The sequence below is a fragment of the Schistocerca cancellata genome, chromosome 6 (assembly GCF_023864275.1).
Source record: "Schistocerca cancellata isolate TAMUIC-IGC-003103 chromosome 6, iqSchCanc2.1, whole genome shotgun sequence".
In the NCBI taxonomy this organism is placed as follows: Eukaryota; Metazoa; Arthropoda; class Insecta; order Orthoptera; family Acrididae; genus Schistocerca; species Schistocerca cancellata.
The window spans coordinates 18,666,040-18,679,305 of record NC_064631.1 but is presented as its reverse complement, the minus strand read 5'-3'; the positions used below and the strand labels follow the sequence as shown (position 1 = coordinate 18,679,305).

The 13,266-nt window shown below is 36.6% G+C and overlaps 1 protein-coding gene across 1 annotated transcript in view; it reads right to left on the bottom strand.

Moving 5' to 3' along the window:
- LOC126190633 (thioredoxin domain-containing protein 12-like) overlaps nucleotides 1-12,851 on the bottom strand; it is a 46,872-nt gene extending 34,021 nt beyond the window's left edge. The window contains exon 1 of the mRNA XM_049931051.1: nucleotides 12,703-12,851. Coding sequence (XP_049787008.1) covers nucleotides 12,703-12,835 — 133 coding nt within the window. The 5' untranslated portion in view covers nucleotides 12,836-12,851. The remainder of the gene's footprint in view (nucleotides 1-12,702) is intronic.
- Nucleotides 12,852-13,266: the final 415 nt, after the last annotated feature.

Below are 13,266 nucleotides of genomic sequence, written 5' to 3'. Positions count from 1 at the left end.
TTTACAGATCTATAACCAATGTGATACTGTGAGCAGGTTCAAATGCATATAGACTCTTTGTTATGCAGAGATGATGAGACTTGCACAGGTCAAGTTGCATAAAACCAGTCTTTGGACTGAAAACAACAGCAAAAAAGTGATTGACACCTGCTGCCAATAAATGTCCAATGACAACTGTTGTGTTTCGTTCTTCAATTTTTACTTTTCCTTAGTTTTAAAAACCAACTGCTATTCTGGTATGGCCTGGTACAAAATGTATATTAGAGTGATTGTACCACAAGTATGAATATTAGCATGGGCATTAGTTGAAAAGTAATACCTCCAAATTTATGTGAACAATCTTTTTTTTTTTTTTTTTTTTTTTTTTTTTTTTTTTTTTTTTTTTTTTTTTAAATAATAATCACCAACTGTGTTCTTCCCTGGGGCAGGTCTTCACATGTAACTCTGCATACAGTTCTATCATTAGCTAACCTCTTTTGTTTTCTCATAATTGTTAAATATCTTTATACTATCCAAGATCTGGCACCTTCTTCTTCTTCTTCTTCTTCTTCTTCTTCTTCCATTCACCATTCCTTCCATAGCACCCATCGGTAAACAATCTTCTCATCCATGTCCAACCCAATTGTGTTTCCACTTTCAGATTACCTTTAAAATTTCTCTCTCTTCCCCAACTCTTCTTAACACCTCATTTCTCACTTTGTCTACCCATTTTATCCCTTTCATCCTCCTCCAAATCCACATCTCAAATGCTTCTGCTCTTCTTTTAAATAAAAAAAAATATTACACTATAAATCTTATTTTTTATGCCTACATACCTATATTCTTGTGTCGATAGAGCACCAAATTGTAGCACATAACATTCCAGAATGTAAGGTAAACGCATGAGAAACAGTGTGCTGTAATCAAGTTTCGAATTTGAAGAGTTCATCCACAATCGAGCACCCTCTTTCTCAGCTTGACAATGCCACACAAGCACCACTACATCTGCAACAATCCAACGCCTTAGGTTCACTGTCGTCATCATCCATACATTTCCAACTTGGCCCCATCCCCCCCCCCCCCCATCCAATTTTCATCTGTTATAAAAGTTAAGGAACACCTTTGAGGACTTCACTTTCATAGTAGTGAAGTGGTGCAAGCAGAAGTGAGACTGTGGCTCCATCAATGAAGTCAAGTCTTCTACAATGACAGTAACAACAAACTGGTCTCTTGCGAGAAATATATTCATTGTGACGGTGTGGAATAAAGACATAGACATGAAGAATAAAGATATAGATGTTAATAATGTTTGTTCTGTTTCAAAAGCTTTAAGAATTTTCACATAAAAAATTTGGAGGCATTACGAGGTGCATTCAAGTTCTAAGGCCTCCAATTTTTTTTCTAATTAACTACTCACCCGAAATCGATGAAACTGGCATTACTTCTTGACGTAATCGCCCTGCAGACATACACATTTTTCACAACGCTGACACCAAGATTCAATGGCAGCGGCGAAGGCTTCTTCAGGAGTCTGTTTTGACCACTGGAAAATCGCTGAGGCAATAGCAGCATGGCTGGTGAATGTGGGGCCACGGAGAATGTCTTTCATTGTTGGAAAAAGCCAAAAGTCACTAGGAGCCAACTTCAAAGTTGTTATCATGAAGAAACTGTTGCGTAACATTAGCTTGATGTGCGGGTGCGTTGTCTTGGTGAAACAGCACAAGCGCAGCCCTTCCCGGACGTTTTTGTTGCAGTGCAGGAAGGAATTTGTTCTTCAAAACATTTTCGTAGGATGCACCTGTTACCGTAGTGCCCTTTGGAACGCAATGGGTAAGGATTACACCCTCGCTGTCCCAGAACATGGACACCATCATTTTTTCAGCACTGGCGGTTACCCAAAATTTTTTTGGTGGCGGTGAATCTGTGTGCTTCCATTGAGCTGACTGGCGCTTTGTTTCTGGATTGAAAAATGGTATCCATGTCTCATCCATTGTCACAACCGACGAAAAGAAAGTCCCATTCATGCTGTCATTGCACGTCAACATTGCTTGGCAACATGACACATGGGCAGCCATGTGGTCGTCCGTCAGCATTCGTGGCACCCACCTAGATGACACTTTTTGCATTTTCAGGTCGTCATGCAGGATTGTGTGCACAGAACCCACAGAAATGCCAACTCTGGAGGCGATCTGTTCAACAGTCATTCGGCGATCCCCCAAAACAATTCTCTCCACTTTCTCGATCTTGTCGTCAGACCGGCTTGTGCGAGCCCGAGGTTGTTTCGGTTTGTTGTCACACAATGTTCTGCCTTCATTAAACTGTCGCACCCATGAATGCACTTTCGACACATCCATAAGTCCATCACCACATGTCTCCTTCAACTGTCGATGAATTTCAATTGGTTTCACACCACGCAAATTCAGAAAACGAATGATTGCGCGCTGTTCAAGTAAGGAAAACGTCGCCATTCTAAGTATTTAAAACAGTTCTCATTCTCGCCGCTGGCGGTAAAATTCCATCTGCCGTACAGTGCTGCCATCTCTGGGACGTATTGACAATGAACGCGGCCTCATTTTAAAACAATGCGCATGTTTCTATCTCTTTCCAGTCCGGAGAAAAAAAATCAGAGGCCTTAGAACTTGAATGCACCTCGTACTTTTCAGCACACCCTTGTACATACATTAAACAATGCCAAAGAACATTTAAATACATCCTACCCCACAACACTGGTGCATCCTGAATTAGATCAGAACAGAGTCAGGCAGATGTGCAGCATTGCTGCACCAATGGGGATGGAAGTCCTCCTTGGAATATCACTGCAGTGAAGAGCACCAAACAGAAAGTTACGTATCATTTTAATGTTCCTTCAGAGCATTCAAAGGAACAATGAAACACCTTTACAATTTGTCTACAGGAGCTTATGACCCGATTCCCAGCCTCGACTTAAGCGCTATGAACACATACTGAACTTAAGATTGTGTTATCTGTATAGAAATGTATATATTTGTAGTAAATAGTTGTCTGTATTTCTCAGTCATCAAACAATAAATAAATAAAATATACTACTATATAGTAAAAGTGTCTTCTGAAAAATTCTAGCATGAGCCTTCAAAAATCTTTTCGCTCACACCTATGTTCACGTTTTACACTGAGCACATGAATTCTTAATTTGATAAAGAAGTGGGGGAAAGAAACAAAAAGTGAATAGAAGTTGTGATACCAATGGAAACCTCCACCATCCTCCAATATAACATGGAAATGGAGCTATGGAACTGTGTCACACCATTTACACATTATTGTCAGTTCTAGTGCGATAAAGTACTGCCCCTTAAAGTCTTAGCTGTGATGACAGACTGATCTGCAGTGTAGCCTGGTGTCTACGTAAGGTCGGAAGGTCACAATTTAATGAGTTACTGTAACCAACAGATGTGAATACAAAATAAAGATTTTGTTAGCCTTGATCGATAGCATAGCCTGAGCACTATATTTGCGCACTTTTCAGTAAAAAGAACTAAAACTACAAGGTACATTGAGAAAAGCTGTATCTCATAATAAACAAACCCAATGAATCTTTAGGTACATATTCTGTACGTATGTTGTGCATAAACTATAAAATAAATGCAACATAATAAATTTCAGATTTGGATGAAATGTGGAACAGTGGATTGTAACAAACAAAGTACACACAATTTCCACACAATGTAGCTGTCAATAAGTCAAAGACAATTTCTGTACTACAATCCACGTTTTTTTCTTCAGTAGCATACAAGAAATTGGGAATTCTTGGAGAAATGGAAGTGTTGCTCTATCAAAAACTTTCTCTGCAACTGACCATAAAAACACTTCAGTTTGGCTGAGAGTTTAAGAATTGGTATGTAATACCTCAAGTAACCTCCTTTTATACTTTAAATCACAGAATCTTGCTTCTAACATGAGGGATTCCGAGTTACTCTCACGGTTTCTTTTCATAAACAGTAATTGATCATAATGATGTGAAACGAGTCATTTTACATTCACATTACACAATCTTTTTAAATATATGGCTATATCTGATCATCTACAACTTACTTATTTTTTGAGTAGTGTTATGAATTAATAATTCCTAACATCACCTTTTACACATCACAAAATTAGAAATTCTTCCATGAAACAGGAGCTGTCAAGGAGAAACTTTTCAGTTTATAAATTTAACTCTGCAGTCTGTCTGACATTTTGTATCACTGGATAAGTTATCAAAAAGTTTGCTGGCAAAACTGTGCACCCCTTATCTGTCCGTGGATCATTTCTTACAATGATATTGGACACTTCATGTTTACATAAATCTTGCATATACATAGCTAGTTACAAAAAGACAGTACATACACATATATTTAATAGAATTTTCACGGAAAAAGTCATTAAACTACATTGCAAAAAATGTATACTGACACACTGTTTAATTGTTTATTTCAAGATATTCTTTAACACTGTAAGGGCAAATATTGATCAGATGTCTTTTTAATTTTCTTTTTAAAAGAGACATACTTTCTATCATCTTTACACATTGTGGTAATCCATTGTACAGTATGCACCCACCATTTACAGGTTCTTTGTTAATTTTAGCCTACTTTCTTCTATATTATAAGTATTTTTTATTCTTGTATTATGTTCGTGATATTTTCCGTTTAGCAATGCAGTGCGGTTAATTTATAAGTAGATAATTGTTTCATATATATACTGATGCTACTGTTAAAATTTTTAGCTCCCTGAATTTATTTCTGCAGGATTCTCTAGGTGATACTTTCGCGATGCATCATATGGCTCTTTTTTGTAATCTTAATACCCTTTGTGTGTGCACATTTGCAGCATTTCCCCAAGACAGGGTGCCATATGAGAGGTGTGGATGGACTAGTCCATAGTACATTGTTTTTTGTATGTGTCTGTTTACCGACTTTGACATTTTTCTCATCAGAAATATGCTTGCAACTATGTGCCCGACTGTGATGTTGTCCAAAGTGTGTTTTTTGTTTGCATGTATCTGCATATAAGTTGTTTTGTTTCCATTTATAAAGAGATTGTTTTCCCTGAAATAATTGTTTCCACTTTTTCATATTTAGCGAAGCCTTCTCTTGCAGGTCATCTGTTGTAGGACTGGTAACAACAAATGAAATGTCATCTGCATACATGACTATACTATTAGATACTGATTTGGTCATATTATTGACATACAAAATCAATAGTAGTGGACCAAGGATGGATCCTTGAGGAACTCCATATTTCACGATTTAAAAATTTGAAAAGGCACCTGTAATATTATTTTTCACTTTTGCTTTATTTCTACACACCGCCTTCTATTTTCCAAGAAAGATTTAATGATATCTACTGCCTTCCCCCTTATACCATGACAATGAAGCTTTTCTAATAGGATATCATGATGTACACAATCAGATGCTTTAGATAGGTCCAGGAATATACCACAATTCTGTAAGTAGGCCTTGGATTACAAAAGGTATAAAACAGTCATGTAAAACAAAAAGGGAAACTTTTGCTGCAGTAAGATTATCTAAAGATATAGAAAAATGGGAACACTATAGATTATACTGTAAAATTTTAAAGGAACTAATACAGAAATCAAAAGCCCTTTATTATGAGGAGAAAATAGATAATTCTAACAATAAAATAAAAACAATTTGGAGCAAAAAAGAAAAAAAAAGAAACAGGAAGAGATACAACAAGCAAAGAAGATGTAAATAAAATCAGATATGAAGGTACCCTAGTAGATAAACCCGAAAATGTAACTGAGATTTTTAATGAAGACTTCCTAACAGTAACTCAACAGACTGGTTGCAAGCCCAATGTTGATGAAGCTGTACCTCTTTGTCAAGCTGTATATCAAACACAATTTCAGAAATGTACCTTAATCCTGTCATTGTAGATGAAATTCAAAACATCATCATGTCTCTAAAAAGAAGAACTCTGCAGGGGTTGACAATATTTCTAGTAATTTCTTGAAATGTTCTTATGTGTGGATAAGGGACATTCTCTATCATATTTTCAATGATTCCCTTCAGAAAGGTGTTGTTCCCAGTAGACTTAAGTATGCCATTGTGAAGTCCCTGTACAAAAAGGGCGATAAAACTGAACTAACTATCAACCTATCTCTTTGCTGACAGCTTTTTCTAAAATTCTAGAAAAGCTAATACATGTAAGAATTACTGATCATCTCATGAAGAATGGAGTTATCAGCAAGAGTCAATTTGGATTTCAAAAGGGCTGTTCAACAGAAGATGCAATCTACGCACTTGCAAAAGAAGTCCTAGAAATCCTTAATGAAAAATGCTAGCACTTGGTGTCTTCTGTGAATTGTTCTGTGTCGATCACCAGATTCTCTTGCAAAATTAGTAGAAATAAGTGGTGTTGCAGGCAACTGGCTACAGTCGTATCTCCAAGACAGGAAACAAAAGTTGTCTTGAATAGCTCAGGTGGAGTATGTGATGTTTCCTCACATTCTGAATGGAGTTCCGTTACATGTGGAGTGCCTCAGGGCTCAATTCTTGGGCCACTATTATTCCTGATTTTTATAAATGATCTACCACCATGTACAAGCCTGCTGCTACTTTATTTGCTCATCATACCACAATTTTTATGAGCAGTATAACAGATAGTAATCTTGAGGAATCCATTAATCACATACTCTCATATGTGGTCAATTGGTTGAAGGTGAATGGTCTCTCATTTATTCAGTTCTGTACAAAAACAGAAAAAGAGAGAGAGATAAGTGTGACATGTGGTAATCAGCCAATAGAAAGAATGGAAACAACAAAATTTCTTAGAGTGCACATTGACAAGAAAATAAGCTGGTCTTCGCATATTATAGATCTCTGTAAGAGGCTTAGCTCTGCTACGTATGCTTTACGAGTTGTCGCTACATGTGTTTAACCTAACACAGCAAAAGTGGCATACTATCGCTATTTTCACACACTTCTTGAATATGGCATTATTTTTCAGGGCAACCAGCCATTAGCAAGGAAAGTGTAAGTGTTCATTGCTCAGAAGCAAGCTTCAAGAGTTATATGTGGACTGCGCCCAAGAGACTCATGTAGAAATAGCTTTTGAAAACTTAAAATACACACAACTACATGCCAATATATTTTTTCTCTCATGTGTTTTGTCTGTAAAAAAATACAGATATTTCAACCAAACAGTAATTATCACAAGCATAACACATGGAGGGAGAATGACATACACAGCGAGCATAGAAATTTGAGCTTGGCACAAAAGGGTGTCCACTACACTGGAACAAAATTCTTCAATGCTCTTCCTCCTAAATAAAGACAGAGATTCATAATGAGAGTAAACTTAAGAAAGCACTAAAAATATTTCTGCTAGAAAAAGCTTTTTACTGTCTAGATGAATTTTTAAATAAATAAAATTGTAAAATTTTAATATTATATAATACAAGTTGACATAATGCCACTAAGAATGTTATTTAACTTGAGCTCTGCATCTGTTTTTCCATAGTGCTTTAGTGATTCTAAGAAAATATGTATCGTCTTTTTTCTGTATCGCTGCTCAAAGAAGGTACTGTGTAATTTTTTATATAATTATCTACTCAAACGTCTGTTTATGCTGCAAGATTATCAACTGACTCACTCCACGTCCTTGTGAACCCAACACAGTTGGACCTATGGAACACAAAATCAAATCAAACCACAGACTTTCTTCTGTTCATCAAGTGCTTTAGTTACGAGTGTTATGAATTCAGCTATTGCTGTTTTGGTAGATTTGCCCTTTCTGAATCCATGTTGTTCATTATTAAGCATATTGCATGTTTGTATAAAATTTAATATTCTGTCTATTATTATGGTTTCTATTATTTTCGAGAGTACAGATGTAATAGTTACATGTCTGTAATTTCCTGGGCCTTTTTTACAGCCTCCTTTATTTATAGGGATTACTTTACTCTTTTTCAGGCACATTGGAAATATTCCTTTTTCTATAGATAAGTTTATCAGACAGGCTAATGGACTAATAAAGTCATTTTATCTTATGGTATTGTAATTATGTACATCATTCTCTTATGAACTGCAGTGAATTTTTTACAACAAACATCATGAGGGACTAAATATACTGCAAAGTAGTACTCAAAATACTGATGTCTACAAGATGACTGTGGGTTAACACCACATATTATTCTTAGAACACGTTTTTGGGCAATGAAGACTTCCTTTCTTTCTTAAAGATGAGTCACCCCAGAACAATATTCCATATGACATTACTGAATGAAAATGTGCAAAATAAGTCAACTTACTGACTTCTCTCCCTAAATTTGTAATGATTCAAAGTGCGAATGTGGCTGAACTAAGCTGCTTTAGAAGTTACAATTTTTTTTTTATGTTTCTACAGTAGAACAAAAGCAAACTGGTGCTCTTCATTTATTATAATGTTGTTCTACCCACCAGAACTGATGGAAGATTCTATTAATATGTTGTTGTTTTTTATTTAAATTCTCATCAATATGGACATAAAACTTTTTTGACACTTCCACACTATTTATTTCTATAGCTTGCTGTCAACATTCTGCATCAGACACTCCTGATCATCAGTTTACACTTAAAATTCGCCAGGAAACACTACACTTAAGAATTATCGCAACAAGTTAGGCACAAGACACTTTTCCCAAAACAATATGGAACACTATTATACCGTCCTTTTACATCTTGAATATGCAGCACTTAATGCAAGAACATCACCATACTGTCAAAATCTTTTGACAGTACAGGATGATGAAACTATAAATTATACACTAGTGTCACACTGCACGGAATGAATATCATATCCCCACCATCAAATCAGCTGAGTTCCATAACTGCTTTGCCTGACAAGTGTTTAATTACTAGTATATAAAATTACAAGGAAACTGAATTTCTGCCCATAACTTACCTTCAGGATTCGAAATTCCCATATGGTCCATGTTGTTGTTGTGGTCTTCAGTCCTGAAACTGGTTTGATGCCGCTCTCCATGCTACCCTATCCTGTGCAAGGTTCTTCATCTCCCAGTACTTACTGCAACCTACGTCCTTCTGAACCTGCTTAGTGTATTCATATCTTGGTCTCCCTCTATGATTTTTACCCTCCACGCTGCCCTCCAATACTAAATTGGTGATCCCTTGATGCCTCAGAACATGTCCCACCAACCGGTCCCTTCGTCTTGTCAAGTTGTGCCACAAACTCCTCTTCTCCCCAATTCTATTCAATACTTCCTCATTAGTTATGTGATCTACCCATCTAATCTTCAGCATTCTTCTGTAGCACCACATTTCGAAAGCTTCTATTCTCTTCTTGTCCAAACTATTTATCGTCCATGTTTCACTTCCATACATGGCTACACTCCATACAAATACTTTCAGAAACGACTTCCTGACACTTAAATCTATACTTGATGTTAACAAATTTCTCTTCTTCAGAAACGCTTTGCTTCCCATTGCCAGTCTACATTTTATATCCTCTCTACTTCGACCATCATCAGTTATTTTGCTCCCCAAATAGCAAAACTCCTTTACTACTTTAAGTGTCTCATTTCCTAATCTAATTCCCTCAGCATCACCCGACTTAATTCAACTACATTCCATTATCCTTGTTTTGCTTTTGTTGATGTTCATCTTATATCCTCCTTTCAAGACACTGTCTATTCCGTTCAACTGCTCTTCCAAGTCCTTTGCTGTCCCTGACAGAATTACAATGTCATCGGCGAACCTGAAAGTTTTTATTTCTTCCCCATGGATTTTAATACCTACTCCGAATATTTCTTTTGTTTCCTTTACTGCTTGCTCAATATACAGATTGAACAACATCGGGGAGAGGCTACAACCCTGTCTCACTCCCTTCCCAACCGCTGCTTCCCTTTCATGTCCCTCGACTCTTATAACTGCCATCTGGTTTCTGTACAAATTGTAAATAGCCTTTCGCTCCCTGTATTTTACCCCTGCCACCTTTAGAATTTGAAAGAGAGTATTCCAGTCAACATTGTCAAAAGCTTTCTCTAAGTCTACAAATGCTAGAAACGTAGGTTTGCCTTTCCTTAATCTTTCTTCTAAGATAAGTTGTAAGGTCAGTATTGCCTCACGTGTTCCAATATTTCTACGGAATCCAAACTGATCTTCCCCAAGGTTGGCTTCTACTGGTCATTTACTGCATTTTTATATTTTCTCCTTTCATCAATTAAATTCAATATTTCTTCTGTTTCCCAAGGATTTCATCTAGCCCTCGTCTTTTTACCTACTTGATCCTCTGCTGCCTTCACTCCTTCATCCCTCAGAGTTACCAATTCTTCTTCTACTGTATTTCTTTCCCCCATTCCTCTCAATTGTTCCCTTATGCTCTCCCTGAAACTCTGTACAATCTCTGGTTTAATCAGTTTGTCCAGATCCCATCTCCTCAAATTCCCACCTTTTTGCAGTTTCTTCAGTTTTAATCTACAGCTCATAACCAATAGATTGTGGTCAGAGTCCACATCTTCCCCTGGAAATGTCTTACAATTTAATACCTGGTTCCTAAATCTCTGCGTTACCATTATATAATCTATCTGATACCTTCTAGTATTTCCAGGATTCTTCCATGTGTACAACCTTCTTTTATGATTCTTGAACCAAGTGTTACTTATGATTAAGTTATGCTCTGTGCAAAATTCTAACAGACGGCTTCCTCTTTCATTTCTTTCCCCCATATGGTCCATAGTACTTTGAAACCTAGTCAGCCATACAGTCTCCTTGTATTTTTACATTTTTCTCCAATAAATTCTCCTTTTAATATCAACATCTTCCACAGTAAATAGGTAAAATCAAACAATGGAAACACCTGGTTGGAATGTTAACAATACTGAGACTAGTGCATTTATGCTTAAATAGTATTATGGAAAAAAAATAATTTATGTAATGACAAATGCAAATTAATTTTCTTGTTTCTTTAATTATGTTCCATATGTTACACACACTAATCACTTATAAAGTAGGATGTGTTAGTTTTCATGCAAGCAAGAAAATGGTGACAGCATTATGAGTAACAAGAGAATATAGCCCTAGGAAAGAATTTAAGTGGTGAGATCATGCACAAGCTCGGATTTGACAAAGATAAGGAATGAAACTCTTCATTTCTTTTAAAAGGAACCATTCTGACAGACATTTTAATCGCTAAGCAAACCAGGAAAAACCTAAATCTGGATGCCTAGACAGGGATACGAACAACACTCCTCCCAAATGCAAGTCTACTGCCCTAACAATTACATCACCTTAATTGATAAAGGATATTACACCACTTAAGTTTAATTTTACCATTAATGAAAAACAACAACGAGTGGCATTTTTTAACTGCTTCACCCATACATAAATTATTAAGTTTTCAACCATGAACTTAAAATACTAAGGAACATTCCCCTGTCTATAAAGTTAATCACTGCAAAATTATCTCTTCCTTCACATTTCTACAGACAGAACTGTTTACTAATCAACATGCAAGCAATAGAAAATTATGGAGCAATTATGTACCAATCTCTTACAACTCAGAATACTGCTGTGTATCTCAAATCCAAGTATTCACTATTCACTTAGGCCTAAGACAAATGAAATACATTTAACAATTTTGATCAAAATGGATAATAATTTCATTTCACTCATGGTGATAAACCAATAAATATATTACCATAATAGTGCTGCTTCCCACCTAAGAAAATGAATATGAACACACAGATAGCAACTCAATACTAGCACACTGCTCTGTTACCATTTGATGGTTGATATGTTTTGAAGTATTTGTCTGGAATGTATCCTAGCTTTTGAAATAGGGTGGTACAGAATATTAGATGAGCAGATCGTATAATTAATGAGGTGTTACTGAACAGAATCGAGATGAAAAGAAATTTGTGGCACAACTTGACTAATACAGGTTGATAGGACTGATTCTCCCGAGGCATCAAGAATTCATTAATTTAATACTGGAGCAAAGTCTGTGGCTAAAAATTGTATATGAAGGCAAAAAAGAGCTGAACCAGGTGTCACCAGTAGGCAGGTTCACATGGATGTAGGTTGCTGTAGCTTTTCAGAGATGAAAGGGGTTGGACTGGTTAAACTCTTGTGACGAGTTGCGTCAAACCAATCTTCAGGCAGAAGACAACAGTATCCAGTAACGACTTTCAGTCTGTGGGGATTGCACTACGGCATTACGAGTTTTCGAAAATGAACTCTTTTTTTCGTTGGATGCAAATTCTTTTTCGTGTGAATGCCCACTACTAAAAGAAAGGAATACGCGAACTATGCAGTTATGTACAGACAAGCCCTGTTAACATGATTCAATTACATTCACCTCTATAATTCATCGTTTATATATTCTCCAACATAACGTCATTATTTGTACCCGAGGAAAGCATATGACAACGGTCATGATACAATCGCAATTTTTAACTTTTATGTGTCCTACGTGAGATTACAACTACTTTTGTTGAAGCTCTCCTTTGTATCGTATAAGGTCGGGATACGGACGCTATCTTAATTCGCGGCGACCAATGGTGTACCAAACAAAATTTGAGAGACATCGAACTTTACTTTCGGTGGGTGCAGCCAGGAGTTGTGTTATTATTGTATACCTAATTTATAATCTTTGACAGCTTGACAGAAATCCTAACAGAATTTAATAACCTATCGCTGTCAACATATGAGCGTACGAGTAAAAACTGAGATGACATCTATTTACCTCTTCCATCATTCGCTTGCGGAAATACTATAGGAGGAGGGTGTTTTTGTTCTTTCTTCGCTTCGACGTATTTAATTCCAAGAAGAAAAAAACAATTAGCAATGACTACAAATTTTGAACTACACGCCGTCATTGCCGCCGCAGTGACGCAAACGTCAATACAATCAAAGATGTTACATTATGTTACAGAAATCTGCGTTTTCATAAGCATTGAAAACTTGCACATGGATCCCCTGCATTCTGCAACATGTAGAGCATTGATAGTGTTTCCAAATACCGCTCAACTTTTTTACTGTTAAGAGTTTTTGCATTAACGTCAAAGTAACTCTTGCGGGCGTTATTGTGACTGAGCAAATTTTATATCAAGATCTTAGAAACCTGAACCAGCACTAACAGCTTTCCCTTGCTGCTAATCTGGCCTCACTTCGTTAAGAGACATCATTGAGTTTAGTATATCGTACGCTTCTACATACGAGAAAATACGTGACGCTGAGTGAATGACACGAGACCCAAACCTCAGCACGACGAAAACAACACAAAATGTCGACAACAATGCCAATGCTA